The following is a 17507-nucleotide window of genomic DNA, read 5'->3' on the forward strand; positions in this document are numbered from 1 at the left end:
ATAGCTGAGAGGTGAGTCAAAGCTCCGGTAAGGTTTTTATTGACTCCTTTATACTAAATGAAGAAATTCCCATTTGGTGACCATTGTCAGCAGCATTGAAAGTTTGAAAATGCAAAATGTTGTAGTTGCAAAAGTACAGAAGGCATAGACATATAGAACGTGATTTTACTGCACCCTGTGCCGCCTTGAAGGGCCACCACTAGAAATTTCTGGGCCCCATGCTAGGTAACTTCAAGGGCCTGCTCCATATTTAAATGTTCCAGCATTGCAAATGTCAAGCTGTTTTGATTGGGTTCAGTACAGAATTACCCCTTTTCCCCCACTGAAAGCAGCTCTGCTTCATTGTCCCAATATCAGCCTTTCCCCCATTATATGTAATGGTGTTTCATGGACAGGGAAGAATCCCAAATGGGGATGAAAACCAAAAATTTAACTTTTTTAATCCTTCCTCATCTAAAATAAACCTGGTATGTGGATTGACATTGTTAACTCGGAAAATAATGGCATTTGCCTGGCTGTCTCTGGCTTCTGTACTTGGACAGAAAGTGCAATAAATCATCACCGTAGTCAAACTCAGTAGTCAACTACTTCATGTTGTTTCTCCACTGCTTAAAATTTTCTCCAAGCCTTGTGAATGTGCAGGCCATGGGTTACCATCCCTGTCTAGTGTGGGTTTCTTGATGTCTCAGAGAGAGAGAAGGAAAAGGCAAAGGACGCAGCTACACTACTATGATGAGGGGGCATATGTACGCTCTAAAAATTAGGTTCCCATTATGGTTGTGCCTTTAAAAACACACCTGCATGGGTTTACCAAATCACTTTTTGGTTGTGCTGCTTTTTTTTACACATGTACCAATGATAACTGCATAGATTTTTGGAGGAAAGCCAGCATGCCCAAAGTAAACCTATGCAAATACAGGGAGAACATGCAAACTCCTTGCCAATATTGTCCTGGCCAGAATTGAAACTCAAGAAGCTAGAGTGCCAGCCATCTGTGCCATTCAACCAGTCATTTGTTGCTTGTTATTCTTCCTGTAGCATAAAATGGAGGTTTCCCTCGCCTATATTTACTTAGGTTTGGTGTCCTTATGTCTCATCCTTAGGTGGTATGTCCATGGGGTGTGAGGTCTATTGCTGTCCTGGGGTTATAGGGGTCTATAATACAACAAAGGATATTTCTGATTCCTTTTCAAACTATTCACTACAATAAGATACCCACCAAGGGTTATTGCTGGGGTGACCTGAGTTGCTCCCCATCATTACTAAACTAAAGCGACGAGTTCTGGTCCCACTTAACAGCAGGCTGTGGTTTTATTTCAGCTGCTGGCTCACCAACTTTAATGGAGACCACATTGGTAATCTGTCTTCTGTTTGCTTGAAGCTCGCTGTAGATGATCACAAGATTTCCCAAGGAGCAGCGAGTTTGGAAACAGCTGGAAGGGATGTGGATCTCACATGCTCATGACTATGTGACTTGCAAAGGTGCCGACAAAAATCACTGCATACATTATTACCTCGGATACGTATAGTGATATATATGCTGTACATTATGTGTAAAAGCAGCTCTTGGGAACGGAAACTTGATATTTTTACACTTTATGCTGTTAACCTTTTTAAAGGAATCTTTGGCGGAGAAATACAAGGATGGCCAATGCTAACTTTTTCTGCAAATGCTGCTTGGCTGTTCTTCTGATGGAACTGTTGGCTTTCAATGACGCCTTGGGGTTTTTCTCTAATGCCATTTACAGACACCCAATCATTGTCATTCAAAATAGTTGGTAATGATTGTTTCAGATAACAATTTTGTGAATGATCTCTGTACAAAAATGCTGCTTGGTCAACGCCAAGATCACTGTTCTGCCCTTGTGAAAGAATTACAATAGTCCCCGGTAGTGGTTCATATATCTATTGTTTGCCCAGGTCGGGAATGGGGTTTAAAGCTGAACTATAGGGCAAATAGAACATTGTGATGCTGGGGCTCCCACAGGGAGGTTTAAATGCTCTATTTTGCCTAGGGTACAAATAAAAAACACTTCCCTTTTCTTTGCTCCTGTAAGCTTTCCCTTCTTAAGTGGCCAGTCCCTCAAAACCTTTTCTTGTTCCATTTTTGTGGAAGATGCTCCATCCAGCAACTGTAAGTGTAAGTGAAAACAAAGCAGGCCCACCCACAACCCAAACTTCATGGAGAAGACTGCAGGAGGAGATAGGGGCAAAAACAGCAAATAATCGTTGCAAGAGAAGGGGAAGCAAGATTAGGTCTGCGTTCAACCAGAGTTCTGTAGGACCGTAGGATTCCTACAGAGGTTGCTGGGGGTTCCTTGAGCAATTTGTTCCCTTAGAGGTGGCATCAGTGATCTTTTTGGCTATCTGTAAGAGTGACTTTCTTCCTAATGTCCAGCAATGTTAGAAACATTCCAGATCACAACACGTAATGTACTGTGAGCCATGGATACAGTAATTATAGCAGGAGTTCCCTGAGTACCTAGAAGTCATTTCAAGGGTTCCCTCATGTTCAAGTCAAGAAAGTCTGGGTTAGATCCTTTATCAGGTTTACTCCTGTTAGGGTTTTGGCTGGGGGGGGGGATCCAAAAAGTTATGGGAAATTCAATAAGTTTAAATTACCACCAAAGCAAAGAAAAAGATGAGGTATGGTAATCAAATTTACCATCCAAGGAAGAAAAAATTAACCTAGCGGAAGAGGAATTAAAGAAATTCTTTACCCAGTTAGTTTTATTCTTTATTATTCTTACCCATCCATATTGTGTTAAGCAGTCAGCAGCTCATGACGCACTTTGGTTTCACTGCTTATTTTTCACCCATACCAATTACAATTTCCTACCTGCATAATTGTTTGGGGTGCCCAGAGGAAACGCACACGAGCATGGGGAGAACATGCAAGCTCCATGCAGATCTAATAGGGAATATAATAGCGAACACACTTAACCTATGTTTCCAAAACAAGCAAACTAAGTCCAGTTTGACCTAGAGATCAAAGTCAGTGAATTGGCCCTTTAAATTTTTTTGAGCAACTTTTCGTGTAAGTTTTTTCCACAATAAATCATCTGATGCTGTGATAGGACATTAAATTTACATTAGCGGGAAAAATTACTGAAAGAATTCCAACTCTTCTTGTCACGATCCTAATAAAGACCCATCACTGATAAGACTGTTATTGGAGTTATAAATTGATATTAAAATGATCTTCTCATTTTGTCCTAATTAAAGCTGCTTGCCATTGTATATCATTACTACATTATGACTATTTAATGAGGACAATGATTAATAAGTGGAAGGTGGCATAAAATTCATTAGTACAGGTTTACAGCCTCCTGAATCCCGAGCCTGGACACTAAATTTCGTGTGCAGATGGTGCTGTGGTTTCTGGGCCAACTAAGTGATGGGGCCCCAATGACTTGGCATATGAACCTCCATAAGTGCAGACAGGGCAACCCCAATCTGTCCTATTTATTCTGAATGGTTGACTTATTATGAAACAACTTCTATTGCCAATAATTTCCAATGGATCTATGATTTGCATATTGGTATTTTGAAAAAAATTATGCAATTAAAGCCCAAATCCAACCAAATCTTTTTAAAGCAGAACTAAACCATAATTTAAACATTGTGACAGAAAGGACAGGCAATGCTCCTCCTCAATAAAAAATAACCTTAACTGCAAGATTGCAAATATTTTACATACACTGACTCCCCCTCTTAAATCATTAACTGTCTTCGTTGGCCAGATCAGGATAATGTAACTTCCACACATGCTCAGGAGTTCATTCAATTTCTGCAGCCCTGGAGGGGTTCCTAAATAGCCAGCAGATCCCAGCATTGGCAGATAAGTTTGTTTTATTGCAGAAGTGGCATCTCTTGTCCTTTCTGAATCAATGGACTTGCGTGGTCACAAGGTTAAGGGGCAAAAACAAAAACATACCTATGAAAAGTCAATCTGAACTTTAAAAATTAGTTAAATAATTTTCAGGTGCATCGATCAAAACAAATCCTGTGGTTCCTTTTTATCACAAAACAGCTACAGACTAAGCAATAAAACCTGAGGTTTTATCAGGACCTCATTCTTTATGTGGAAGCAGCAATCTCTCTACAGACATCTGTCACACCCCCATATGGAGCTCTCCAATCAGCACATCTCATGCACCCCACTGATTGGTTAACACCAGTTGAGAGTGTTGTCAAATCTCTGCAGAGGTATTCTGCTTCTACACAGAATTTAGGGGCCTTTTCTACAGTAGGGTGGGGACAGACTTTTCTGTAATCAATACAATTGGATCATGTTTGGCTAGATAAAACTAAACTTCAGCTGGTCAATTTGTGCCTGGAAATGTCTTTACAATAATTTCTCTTTCTTTTTCAGCTTCGCTTTTAAAAGGACTGAAGCACTCCAACATTGTTCTTCTGCATGACATCATCCACACCAAGGAAACCCTAACCCTGGTCTTTGAATATGTGGTAAGTCATTCCTAATGGCCCAATCAGTGATGATCACTGGGGCTTAATTGACCCTAATTACTGCACCATTATGGCAGGGTGTCCAGCGGTCCTTTAGATCTTGCCACAAACACCACGTTGTGTTTTCTTTACTGTTTAAGCAGCACATGCATATGTATCACCAAATCAGCGTGAACTCTATAATTGGTCTCTAGCCAAGAGGTGTGAAAACACAGGACACTTTTATGCTAATGGGAACTATTTATAATTCAGCATCCAGAGATCACACTGAGGCATACTGGGTAATACCAAACAATCATTTTCAGCACGTTCTAATAGATTTAGCCCAGACAGATAAAACAAAAATGTAACCTCTTGCTAATACGTGCTTGACTTGCTTGGATTTTCCTGCTGGCAGAAAAGAGGTTCAAGCTGTGCAGGTGATGATGTAGCCTGAAGCAGGTGATTGGTGGTGGAGGGTCGTGTAATATTCAGACCTCCATCAATCAAACCCTCATTATATTTTTGCGGTACCTGAACAGTGTAGAGATTGTTCGTTAAGTGAAAAATCTTATATAAAAAACAAAAAGAATAAAAAGATAAAAACTACTAACCTTCAGTCCAAAGCTGTCCACCTCCTTTTTTGTTTTTAGGATAAATTCAGACCTACTTTGGGATCACCTCAGCTAACAACTTGGCACTCTTACTGCAGAACTGGTTCTTTAAGAACCAGCCTACACACACAGCTGGTGACAGTGAGCACTACTGGTTCTGCTCACTACCGCCCCCTATTTATTCTCTATGGGGTTACCGCCGGGAGAAGCTACATAGCGTCCATGTAGCGTGTCCCTGGAGGCTGCAATTCCCTGGCATGAGGGAAAGTAAGTAAGCGCACCACAACTTTATGGCGAGTGTGGTCTTCTGGGTTGAATGACGATCAGCGTCATTTAACTTCCTTTAAGCCCAGGCTGTCATTGACATTCCCAGAGCTGATTGGACAATAAAGGAGAAGTAGCACAGTGATGAGCTCATCTTTCTGCCACTCTTTTCTCCTATCAATATGCTCCTTTTCATCACCTGAACTGATTGGCCCTGAGTGCTTTTTTTCTGCTATAATCTCTGCTGTACAAGTATGTTTGAATGTACACGTATTTTTGAATGTGCAGATTACATTTATTTTTTGTTTTTTATATTTGTGTATCTGTAGCCAAAGTTTGTTTTATGAAGAATGGGAAAGAAGTTTGCAGTTTGTGTCCTCTGATAGGGAGAGTCCCCTTTTCAGTTTATGTAAGTGACCCTAGTCAAGCGATGTGGAAATAAGATTTTTACTGTTGTCACCATAACAGTAATAAAGGGGAAATCCCATAATTGGGGAGAGGGGCAGGGGGCACACTTTTATTAGCAACTGCCTAAAAAGGACTCATTAGACCCCCCCCAAGAAATTCCCGAACAGTCCAAGTCTCTCCTGAGTAACAACGTGCAACAAATTGGGCCAACAGTTCTCCTTTTTAAGGCTTTTACATGGAGTCAGAAGAATGCATTCTGCAACCCATCAGATGGCATCAGGCACCAACATAAACCTTTCATCTGCACGGTTTGATAGAGCCTTGTGGTATAACTTCTCCCAGCATGCTCCGCCGGTATACCAATACATGTAATTTAGGTATCTTTGTTACCTTGTTTTATTGTGACTTCTCACTTAAGCTAATAATTAAAACTTCAATCCGTTCTGTAGACAGGGCTGTGATTTTCACTTTGTGTAATTTCAGAAGTTGCAGCTTCGGAACACATAATTAATCTCTTCGCTAGTTTCTTCGGCAAACATATGGTATTTGTGCAAAAATACTCTCGCTTAAAGCTGTAAAAATCATGGGACGTTTGCATTATAATTAAACTCTTGAACACAGCAGATGGATTGAAGGAGGGGGAATGGATACAGCAGGGAAATTACCTTGACTATTGAACATTTTCTTCCTTATTAATCCCGCTTGGGCAGCCATATGATTGCAAATGAACTTTTTACTCTGGGTTTATTTCTACTTTTCTCCCTCCTTCTCCTGTTGTCAGAGAGTTTTAATGGTTATTCATTAGCCAAGATTGATCTTAATGCTGCGTCTGTGTATTGTTTCATCTTTAGACAAATTCATATACGGTCCCTTCACGCCAAAATGCCATTTATTAGTTTTTTCTTAACTTTTTAAAATTGTTTCATACTCGCCATCGTGTGACCTGAAAGTAAAAACCACAAATCCACTTCTATAATTGGAGTCCATTGCTAACTGGTTCTGTTGTCACTCCTTGTGATGTCACCATGACCCTGATGGAGTCCTCAGGACTTGTGAGGACCTTGCTGATGGATAGCCATTAGTAGACCACATCATCTGTTACCATTCCCTGGCGGCATCCTGCCATCTTCTTCTTTCTTCTCTTCTAGTAGATGATCTGTGGCCATCTTGATTGGCTGGGTTGGGATTACGAAACCCCAACGCATGGACCCCATGCGCAGAAGTTTATTTATACCAGGCACATGCCGAGAAGATGTGATTTCTGGTTATCCCAGCAATCAAAACTGATGATCACATGCTCATCTCTTCTCATCTTTTTTCCAGATACCCGGAACAATCGGGTAGGAGGGATTATTGCAGGAGGGATATCGCCTTTTTGTGCATTCCTAAAAGGGGAACTTAATTTCCGCTTTAATTGGATATGCACAAAAGTTAATATTTGGAAAGGGAACAGGACATAGTTTATTACTTTTCAATTCAGGTTGGTCACTGAGACACCAATACTGTATTTCTAGAGGACCCCAGCAGTGGGATCTCCTTGCCTTATAATCTGGCTTTGTTCATGTTCCTCATCGGGGGTGGACATATTGAGGTGCAGAGTTTGCTGTTGCATAAGGGGCCTGGACGCTCTAACAGGGGCCCCCAAGAGAGCCTTAAGTCAGTTCAGTGGAGGGGCCCCAAGTCAGTTCTGCACAGGGGCCAACTGTTGGCTACATCTGCCACTGTTCCTCTTGTTGCATCCTCTTTAACATCAAGCAACTATACATTTCAGAAAGCAGTGCAGGAATGCTTAGCATGCAAACCTTGAAATTAAAATGCAGGTCTGGCCACCCGAAAATTTTATTTTAACCTGGAACAGCCCTTTTAAAGGATCTTTTTTTCATGGAAAGTAGCAACGGATGTGCTAGTTTTGGCATTGAAAGGGTAAAACGTATTTCCGCAATTTCTCCAGGCAAAGCAGATGTTCACGAGTAGAGTGTTAGAACACAGACTTTATGTAGGTTCTGTCCCTGGACAGCTGGCATGGTCACACACAAGGGAGCGGGTACAAACCTAAATGGCTGGCTGCTGCAAATTCTCTGTTATTTAAAAGGAACTTAAAGTGTACCTACCCTGGAATTATATGTTTATTTATTAAAGTTTTTTATAAGAAATGAAACACTTTGTTGCTCCAGTATCCATCCAGCAATGGTCACATATCCAAGGCATTTTGTCATGTGATCCCTGCTGAATGTGCAGAATTCATACTGACTGATGCTATGCTTCAGCAGGGGTCATATACTGTATATAGTGCCTAGGCTAGGATTGGGAATAATGGGAACAACATTTTCGAAAAAAAGATAAATATTTCAACACTTCTATCGCATCAAAGCAATGCTGTTTATGGAAGCTTTGCTCTTCGTGGGCTGACCATACAGCAACTGTCCCTCCCAGAATGGCTCAAGTCCAGCAGCAAAATAATTATGACAGAATAGATGGACACTTCGAAATGCTAAATTCCAGGGGCATCCATGTAACTGGTAAAATCTCAAAAACCCCTTGATTTTCCTAATACATGAGCTTCAGAATTGCAAGACTTTAGACTTCTTTTAAAAAAGCTTATCAGCAATGACAGCCTTTATTTTTCTCTCCGTAAAGATAAAAAAGATACAAAATTAACATAACTCTTTATCAATACAATATTACAATTATATATATTTTTTTTATTCAACTGGTACAAAAATCTTTTTACCTGCCCTTTTGAGATCCCTGTAGAACAGAGCTTAGATAGGGAGAAGTGAACGCAGCACAGGAAACCAATCAATTGTGCTGTAGAACTTATATGCTATCATGCTGATAATACCAAAGAGCAACATGGAGGCACCCAGTGGTCTGCTGCTTCTTCATTTATGTTAGGGGGTTCAGAAATGGATAGACGGAAATTCTATTCTATTGACAGGTAAAACAGCTCCTTTATATTATATTATATACGGTATATTATATTTTCTAAATGTAAAATTTGTAATATTTGCATATATAGGAAAACTATATTTCCTATATACCAGGAATATAACAAGGACACATATTAGCCTACAAATGCTGGTCATAACAGATGTCCCCTATTCCCATATCAGAATATTAAAAGCCACGGATTCTCCCAGGTGTGCCGCTGCTGCTGATCTAATTGCTGCTATGACAACTACTAATCCTTTAAAGTCAATCTCCGCTCAAGTAACCTTATCCCTAAACATTGTGAGATATGTCTATGGTGCCTGATATGTTACTTACATCGGGTATTCTTCAGCTGCTCTTTTGTTCGGACTGCATTTGTCGTCAATTCCATAGATCTTGGTGGTTGTGAAAAGGTTGCCATATTAATGATAGTTCTTGTTGTCTAACACTTCCTCCAGGTCCAAGAACAGCTGGTTTCTTTTATCTATTGAGGGCTATAAAAGTGGACTTTTCCCACCAAGTTTGGGCTCTTCCTACTTTTCTTGTTTTGTATTAGAATATAAATTAGAACTCCAGTAGAACTAGTGGAACCTTCTGTAAGGCCCTGGTCAGCACTAGTGTTCCCCAGACACCAGTCCCCCAATCTACGTCGCAGTCTTCGCCTTTAGGGGGACTGGTAGCATCTCCCAGCACTCAGTTGCCCCCAGTGCACAAAGGATGATGTCTGGAGATGGGGTGGCCCACAGGTAGAAGTACCAAGATTCCAATAGACTAGTCCAGAATTCAGAGCCAAAGACCATACGAGATAATCCATCCACCAGACAAAGTACACAGGGGCAAAACACAAGTCACAGGCAATAGGTCAGTCCAGGCAGCATAAACTTGCACGGTCAGCAACTGGCAAAGTCTACAACAGTAAATCAACCAAGAAACTCTCCAACACAGATTAGCGAAGCTCAATGCTACAACAGGCACTGGCGACTAGGAGCAGAGAGAAGTCCCGGCAGCCAATGGCAGTCCAGGACTGAGTCATGAGCGGATCAGCCTCTATAATCCTCTTCAGCTGTGCACAGCCTAACAATGGATGCTGGGGATGCCATAAAATACATCAGGCTGCACAACTAAAGGGAAGCAGGGGCTGCTGCTATTTCTCTATACTCTTTGCTGCTGAAAGTGACATTGCTGGGCCAGTTAGGCTGTGTGGCATACTGCAGTGGCACACAGCAGGGAATCGCCAGCCCGATAAGCTTTTTCTAACACCTTCTAGCAATGGCCATGGCAGTTATGCAGACCAGGGAACTCAAACCTGCCCTTTCGGGAGTCCTTGGAGAATCTAGTTAAGCTCAAGCATCATAAAAATAATAAACGTTTTGGTGATACTGATTGTTTAAAGCATATCAGTCATAAATAATATCCTAAACTCGAAGTACAAATTGTACCTCTGATCCCACTCTTTTGGTCCTCTTGCCATACTCCTCTTTAACATCCCAGTATGAGGCCCGTATAGAGCAGAGAGTTCCCGTGTTATGTTGAAGGCAGTAGGGCATTGTTTCTTAACCTTTGTAACATTAGGAAACCCCTTGAAATAACTTTCAAGTCTTAAAATTAACATTTACTTTTGTATCTTAGAGGAATATCTAAAATCTTGTTTCTGGGCCGGATACACCCATGGTATGACTGTATATGACCAATGGGTTCTTGACATTTGACCATCACACCTGAACTAGTTGGACATCCCATGGGCATCCCTTTGAGGTTTGAACATGGTTCAAGGAAGGCTTTCCATGAGATTTTCAAACGTGTCTCTAAAAATTTGTGCCCAGGGAGCCTTAATTGAATTTGTGAGGTCAGGAATTGATGTTGGATGAGAAGAACTGGCCTATCATTGGCTTTGCAATTTATCTAAGGCAGTGTTTAACCCTTGAAATAACTGACAGGTCTTCTAATACAAAATATTAGTGTGGTGGTCAGTGGGAAGATTTCCTCTTACATTGCTGGCCACTGGGAAGAATGGCAACCTTACAGATAGCCTAAAAGATCATTGATGTCACTGAACCTGACCCGAAAGGAACAAAGTGTTCATTGCTCAAGGAACCCCCAGCAACCTCTGGAGGAACCCTGGTTGGATAACACTGCAGTAGACTGTGCAGCGTTCTGTCACATTGGAGTTGGGTCAGTGTGTCTAAAAGTACACAAAAATGAACTTTTGGAAAAAGCTATTTGAACTCTGATATCTGCATGGCCATGGCCAAGAACTGGGAATGGAATGGAGTAGTGGCATCAACGCCCAAACCAAATTTAGCAGAGTCTTTTACCTTTAACATTTTTAGCCTTTTACTTGGCTTACTGTTTTAATAAATAATCTGCAAATGTTTATCCTTACAGTCTTACAAGTCTTTTTTTCTTAAGACTCTACAGTCAATTTTCAAACTGTATTTTTTTTCCTGTGCACTTTGATTACACAAAGTAAGAGATGCTGTGACAGATACAACAAACAAACATCAAATGATTTGGAACTATGCTGATTGGTCCCTGATGAATAATGACTGGTTGGTTCCACAGCTGGGAGGAAGCACAGGTGTCCCCTTCTAGTTAATAAATAGAATGTGCATTGCCTTGGCAAAAATGCCACACACTCTAATATTTCATTGCACCGCCTTTAGCTTTGATAATGACACAGATTCGCTGTTCTGTAATTACGATAAGCTTTTGCAATATCACAACATTTTCTGTCTTCTGAGTTGCTATCATTTTTCCCCAAGATCATGTATTGATCATGGGAGAGTTGGAGCACTGTGTAAAGTCTACATCAGCACATCCCAAATGTTTGGGATTGGGTTAGGATTATTGGGGTTAAGGTCTGGACTCAATGATGTCCAATCCATGTATGAAAATGATGTCTCCCTGATCCACTTTTTTTATAATCTGAGCCCAATGAATCCCGGCATTCTCATCCTGGAATATGTCAGTGCCATCAGGGAAGAAAAAAATGCATTGATAGAAAAACCTTGTCATTCAGTAAATTAAGGGAATCGGCTGAATTAATATTTTGGGAAAATGTTGTAGCTAAACCGAGACCTGAACAACTGAAACAACCCCAGATCTTATCAGGGACCCCAGAGCATTAAGCTGCTCCCAACAGGAACTCCAGGTCAAAACACTGCCTCCCACAGGCACCCCAGGTCATAGCACCCCCCCCCCCAGGTCATAACACTGCCCCCTACAGGCAGCCCCAGGATCATAACACTGCTTCCTACAGGCACCCCCAGGATTGTAACACTGCCCCCTACAGGCACTGCTGATCAGAACATTGCCCCTACATTTTTTTTAGGGGGGGAAGGAGTGTAGATTATAGTGATTACAGCACATGGACCTGTAACTGACAATGCTAAGCAACAGATTGCAGACATTGGAGAGTTAACACAGCTCACAATCCCAAAGCACCATAACTATGCAATATAGGTTTACTATTGATTAGCAAATATCAAGGGGGTTAGAAAAATTGGTGGGGCTTCCTTCAAACAATATAGGGGATACTTCTAGAATTGCTTTGCCATGCTGATTACATACTCCACCGCTGAATACATTGGATACTATACGGAAACAATCATTTTATGGCTCCATGAAATAAAGACTTTTTGGGCCATTCACTAGAACGATAGTTCCTCATTTATAATCGGGTATTAAAGTCAACAGGTCTTTACTGTAAACCGTCAATTACATGATAAGTCACATAAAGTTTGTTATTTTTATCACCTAGGTGCTCTTATCCTTTAAATACAGAATCATTTGAAATGCATTAAACTTTCAATACCCCAGTCCTTTTTCTCCTATGAGATTTATTGTACCATTGAGATAACATTCTGGCTCCATGAGTGTTTTCCATTTTACACCATTTTACACCATTTCTGTAAAACCCATACACACATTTAGTTTTGTGACAGTTATTGTCATTATAAATTGATCATTTTTCATAAATATTTATTACATGACTATATCTGTGTTCCATTTATGGCATTTCTCTTCGTACAATACTTCCTGGGGCTATAAAATCTGTTTTATCACTTCACATTGTTGGGGGTTTTGTGTGCTGACGGGGGAGGGGGGGGGTGTTTGATGTATTTACACTTCCAAGAAAATAAAGGAGACCCTTAAAGAAGATTCTTTATTACACATTCTGCTTTTACAATTGCCCATATGTTTAATTCTATACATAATCAAGAGTGGTAAAGCAAAAATTCATAAAGTCTTTTCAAAGACAATGTCATTTAAATAAATGATGAAGTGTCCCTGACGGGGAAAGGTGGGGAATTAGTGCCGGAGGGTACCACCACAGTAGGTAATAAATTAGACAAGATTATGAATATTGATAGAGCGGGCGTATTATAATCTGTCTTTGTTGGAATTTCAATTAAATTTGAGGTGAACATCCTGTAACACCACTGAAAGTCATCTTGCTCCTCCACTATTCCACATAGCCCTAAAGCTGAAATAAATTTTAACCCTTGTAGTGATCCCCCTCATTTATGCAAGGTTTAATAGCTATTTTGTATCCAGGATGATAGGACCATAGTAAAACTTTCCTCTCTCCCTGCTCCCTCCGCTGTTCTCTTCTGCTTAATTAGACCGGTCCAACACAGCTATTCCAGAAGCCTCTGTACCACACCGGTCTGACTGCTGACGTCATCTCCTTTGGTGCAGATCTCTGAGCCACAACGGGATGACACCTAGTCCCACCCACAAACTGGAGAAGAAGGACAGTATTCTGCTAAATAGTCTTCCCTGGCATAATTTCAGTCTTAAAAACCCTCCGTGCTGCCTAAACGTAACCCTTTCTGGCAGGTGATTTATAGTTAACCCCCCTTCTAAGGACCTAACCCTAAACCCCTCCCTTCCTGGTACCTAAAGCTTAACACCTTACCCACCCTTACTCCCTGCACCTAACCCTAGTACAGCCTTCTTGGGGCCTAACCTAAACCCCTTCCTTCCCAGTACCAAAAGCTTAACACCCAAACCAACCTTTCTCCTTGTACCTAACCATTAATACAACCTTCTTGGTGCCTAACCTAAACCCTCTTCCTTCACCTAACCCACCTTGGTGCCTAACCTCAACCCCTTCCTTCCTGGTAACTAATGCTCAACACTCTACCCATACCTCCTCCCTGCACCCAACCCTAATACAACCTTCTTGGTGCCTAACCTAATCCCCTTCCTTCCCGATACCTAAAACATAACACCCTGCCCACCTTTCCTCCCTTCACCTAACCCAAATACAACCACCTTGGTGCCTAATCTAAACCCTTTTTTTCCCAGTATCTAAAACCTTACACCCTCTTTCTTACAGCCACCTCCCTGCACCTAACTCTAATACAACCTGCTTGGTGCATAACCTTAGCCATTTTCCTCCTAGTACCTACTCTTAACCCCAGCTTTTATAATAAGTTAGTGATAAAATTGCAATTGGCCCTTGCAATAGTAAGAGGACCCAATACAAGGAGAAACATATTTTTTTGGAGTTAAGCTTTAGGAACAAAATGTAGACCCTGTCAGGTGACAAAAGTATCAAAAGTCACTCCTTAATAGTCATGTCTCCTATCTTCCTTCCATTATAGTTCAACAGCATGCTGATCCCATGTGTCTATCTCCTCTTGTTTTTAGGGCTCATTTGAACTTCACTTCACATTGACAAATGTTTTGTGCATTGTAAGATAATCTATTTATTATGGTGCACAGCACCAAATACAAAAAAAAGGAAAACAAATCAGTGCCTTTTCGCAACACTTTTTTTCTGTATTGCATAAACGGTTGACCTCTGTGCACCGCACTATAACACAATTGCTTTTCATTTGAATTACACCACATATATACACATTTGTTATGTGTGCAATGCAGTAACGTAGTACAGTGCAACTGTTTACCAGTTTGTGTGAATGAGCCTTCAAAGTCCTGATCGATTGGCAGAAGTTTGCTTGCAAAGCAGAATTCAAACTGTAAGAAACTCTATAAACAGACAAAACCTATTTTTTCCTATTACAGCTCAATATTGTTTTTGACCTTCTTGGGAAGTTGGCTTTGGTAGCATACATGTGGCAGGCAGAGAGGAGCACAGAGGAGGACTGGGCTGCTGCAGACACTTAACGCTGTTTATTCCTGCAGAACTATCCAAACATAGCAGTCTGCATTTAGTATAAGCAAGAAAGCAATATATACAGTGGATTTCAAAAAATGTGTCTGCTTATAAAGCTGCTCTGGACTGATTCTGTACTTACAGTATATTTGGATTGTTCTCATATCAGAATTGTTCTTTACTGTCCAGACATGAGCCATGCTGGATCACAAAATGACAAAACCAGCTATGGTTTTCCTATGGCGAGTATGCAGCGTGGTGCCCATCTGCCCGTCCTCTCCCCTCTCCATAGTGTGCAGCACTTGTTCATTCATACTGTCATCTGAAATGATAATAATGATTAGTTTGGTCTTTGGTCAGTAAATCTTTGAACTGGATGGATAGAAATACAAGTCTTTTGCCAATTATTCCAGACTTGTTTTATGTATTTCATCTATTTTCCTGGAGTTCAGCTTTAAGCATTGTGCAGTCCAGGTAATGGGAGCGGATCATGTGTACCGGCATTGTATCTGTAATAAAGGATCTCTGTTAAACAGAAGAGGCAGATTGTACGAACAGCTATCATTCCAACATTCCTTCCATATCTGCTTTTCATCATCCACCTTATAACCGGCCGTCCCATCCTACAGCACCATATGCTTTGCAGTGTTGGTCGCCACTGGGAATTATTCTGCTACTGAGGTTCATCTTTGTGTCTTTTATATTTTTCTATAAAATATTTGGTTTGGAGATACCATGAGGTATCTCATGGCATGGGCATTATTCCTTCAGTGAAACAAAATCTGAAAACAAGCAATATCTTTATTATATTCCTATGGAGATTGATCTCATAGCCTATACTAACCTAACCTATACCCTACCATTAACCCTCTTTGTAATGTTCACACTAATCCTTTCTATAACCCTTACACTAAACCACCTTGTAACTAGTACACTTACCCTCCCTGTAACACTTACCTTAACAGTATTTCTCCCCACAACCCTAACAGTGACCTATCCTGTGACCCTCAAACCTTCCCTCTGTGTAATTCTGACACTGTATTTCTAACATTACCCCTCACCGTAACCCAACAATAACCCTTTCTACTGTCCTAACACTAACCCGTCTGTGACCCTATATTAACCCTACCATAACGCTAATCCTTCTGTAACCCTAACCCACTTTTACCTCCCTGTACCCCTAACACAAAAGCTCTCTGCAACCCTAACACCAATCCTTCTGTAACATTCACACTAAGCACTCCTGTACCATAAACACTGAAGCTTTCGTAACCCTCACAATAACCCTTCCTGTAACACTAACGCGTTTCTCTAGCTCCCACATTACCCTCCCTTTATCTGTAGCTCTTCTGTAAGCTTCACAGTAACCCTACTGTAACCCCAACACTAGCCCCTCGGTAGCCCTAATACTAACCCTTCATAAACTTCACACAATCTTTTCTCTAACACTAACCCTTCTGTAATTCTCATACTAGCCTCTTGTAACATTAATTCTTCTGTCACCCTCCTTGTAACCCCAACCCTTCAATAACTCTCACGCTAACCCTCACTGGAACAACAACCCTCCATGTACTCTTCATACTTACCTTCTCTGTAACCATAACTCAAACCCTTCTCTAACCCTCATACTAGCCCTGCTGCAACCCTCATATGAAACCTCTATGTAACCCTAAAGTTGACCCTTCTGTAATTCACATTAACCTCCACTGGAACATTAACCCTCCATGTAAACTTCATACTTAGCCTCTCTGTAACCCTCACAATAACCCTTCATAAATCCTAAAAATAACCCCCACTGTAGCTCTAACCCATCTATAACCCTCACATTAACCCTGCCGCAAACCTCATATCAAACCTCCCTATAACCCTAACATTAACACTTTTGTAACTCACATTAACCTCAACTGGAGCACTAACCCTCAATATAACCTTCAGACCTACCCTCTCTGTAACCCTAATATTAACCCATCTGTACTCCTTATATTAACCCTCCCTGTAATAATTCTTCTTCCAACCCTCACACTAACTCTAATTGAATCTTGAGAGTTGCAGGATAGAAGAACAAATATTTTGGCGGCCATAATACTTCCCGCAGTTTATCAGTGTGTGTAGCTGTTTGGCCGGAGCTCCAGTTTAACCTAATGAGATTTTGTGGTATAAAATGACTTCACTTCAGATAAGTTTTGTGAACCACTCCAAAGTTCCGGCCTTATTCACATGAAGTGCTCTAATTGAAAGTCTGACCGCGCTCTTTACAATCAGGTTTCAGGAAGTATTTTGCATTACAGGCACATTTCAGTGAGTTACCGTAGTCAGTATAAAGTTACTGATGCGTGCGTTCTCCCCACCGGCCCCCACAGAAAGATCCGCCGCAGCCGCCCGGCCGTACACACAATGCACCCTGTCTGCTGCATGAGGTCATCCTCAGGAGCCAAATAGCCCACTTTTTGTTTTAATTCAAAAGCAGATTTACATTGTTTAACATGATGGGAATGTGGAATGATCAGTTTATGGAGGCCTCAGGGCTCTTCATGCATTTCACATTTCCTCGTGACAGCCAATTAGGGGGAGTTATTATACTCCTAAGTCACATTTATTAGGGTTGTGAATTTTACAGCACATGTTATGTCGTGATGTGGCACACATGTTTTTCTGGAACAAGCAAATGTACTGTTTCCTGTGGCTTCTTCATGTCAAAAACGCTGATGCTGGAC

The 17507-nt window shown here is 41.0% G+C and overlaps 1 protein-coding gene across 6 annotated transcripts in view; it reads left to right on the plus strand.

Moving 5' to 3' along the window:
- CDK14 (cyclin dependent kinase 14) overlaps positions 1 to 17507 on the plus strand; it is a 272155-nt gene that overhangs the window by 103707 nt on the left and 150941 nt on the right. For all 6 annotated transcript variants that reach the window (XM_072412822.1, XM_072412821.1, XM_072412827.1 and 3 more), the window contains one exon: positions 4376 to 4470. In XM_072412822.1, the coding sequence (XP_072268923.1) occupies positions 4376 to 4470 (95 nt within the window). The remainder of the gene's footprint in view (positions 1 to 4375; positions 4471 to 17507) is intronic.

The sequence above is a fragment of the Pyxicephalus adspersus genome, chromosome 5 (genome assembly GCF_032062135.1).
Source record: "Pyxicephalus adspersus chromosome 5, UCB_Pads_2.0, whole genome shotgun sequence".
Taxonomy (NCBI): domain Eukaryota; kingdom Metazoa; phylum Chordata; class Amphibia; order Anura; family Pyxicephalidae; genus Pyxicephalus; species Pyxicephalus adspersus.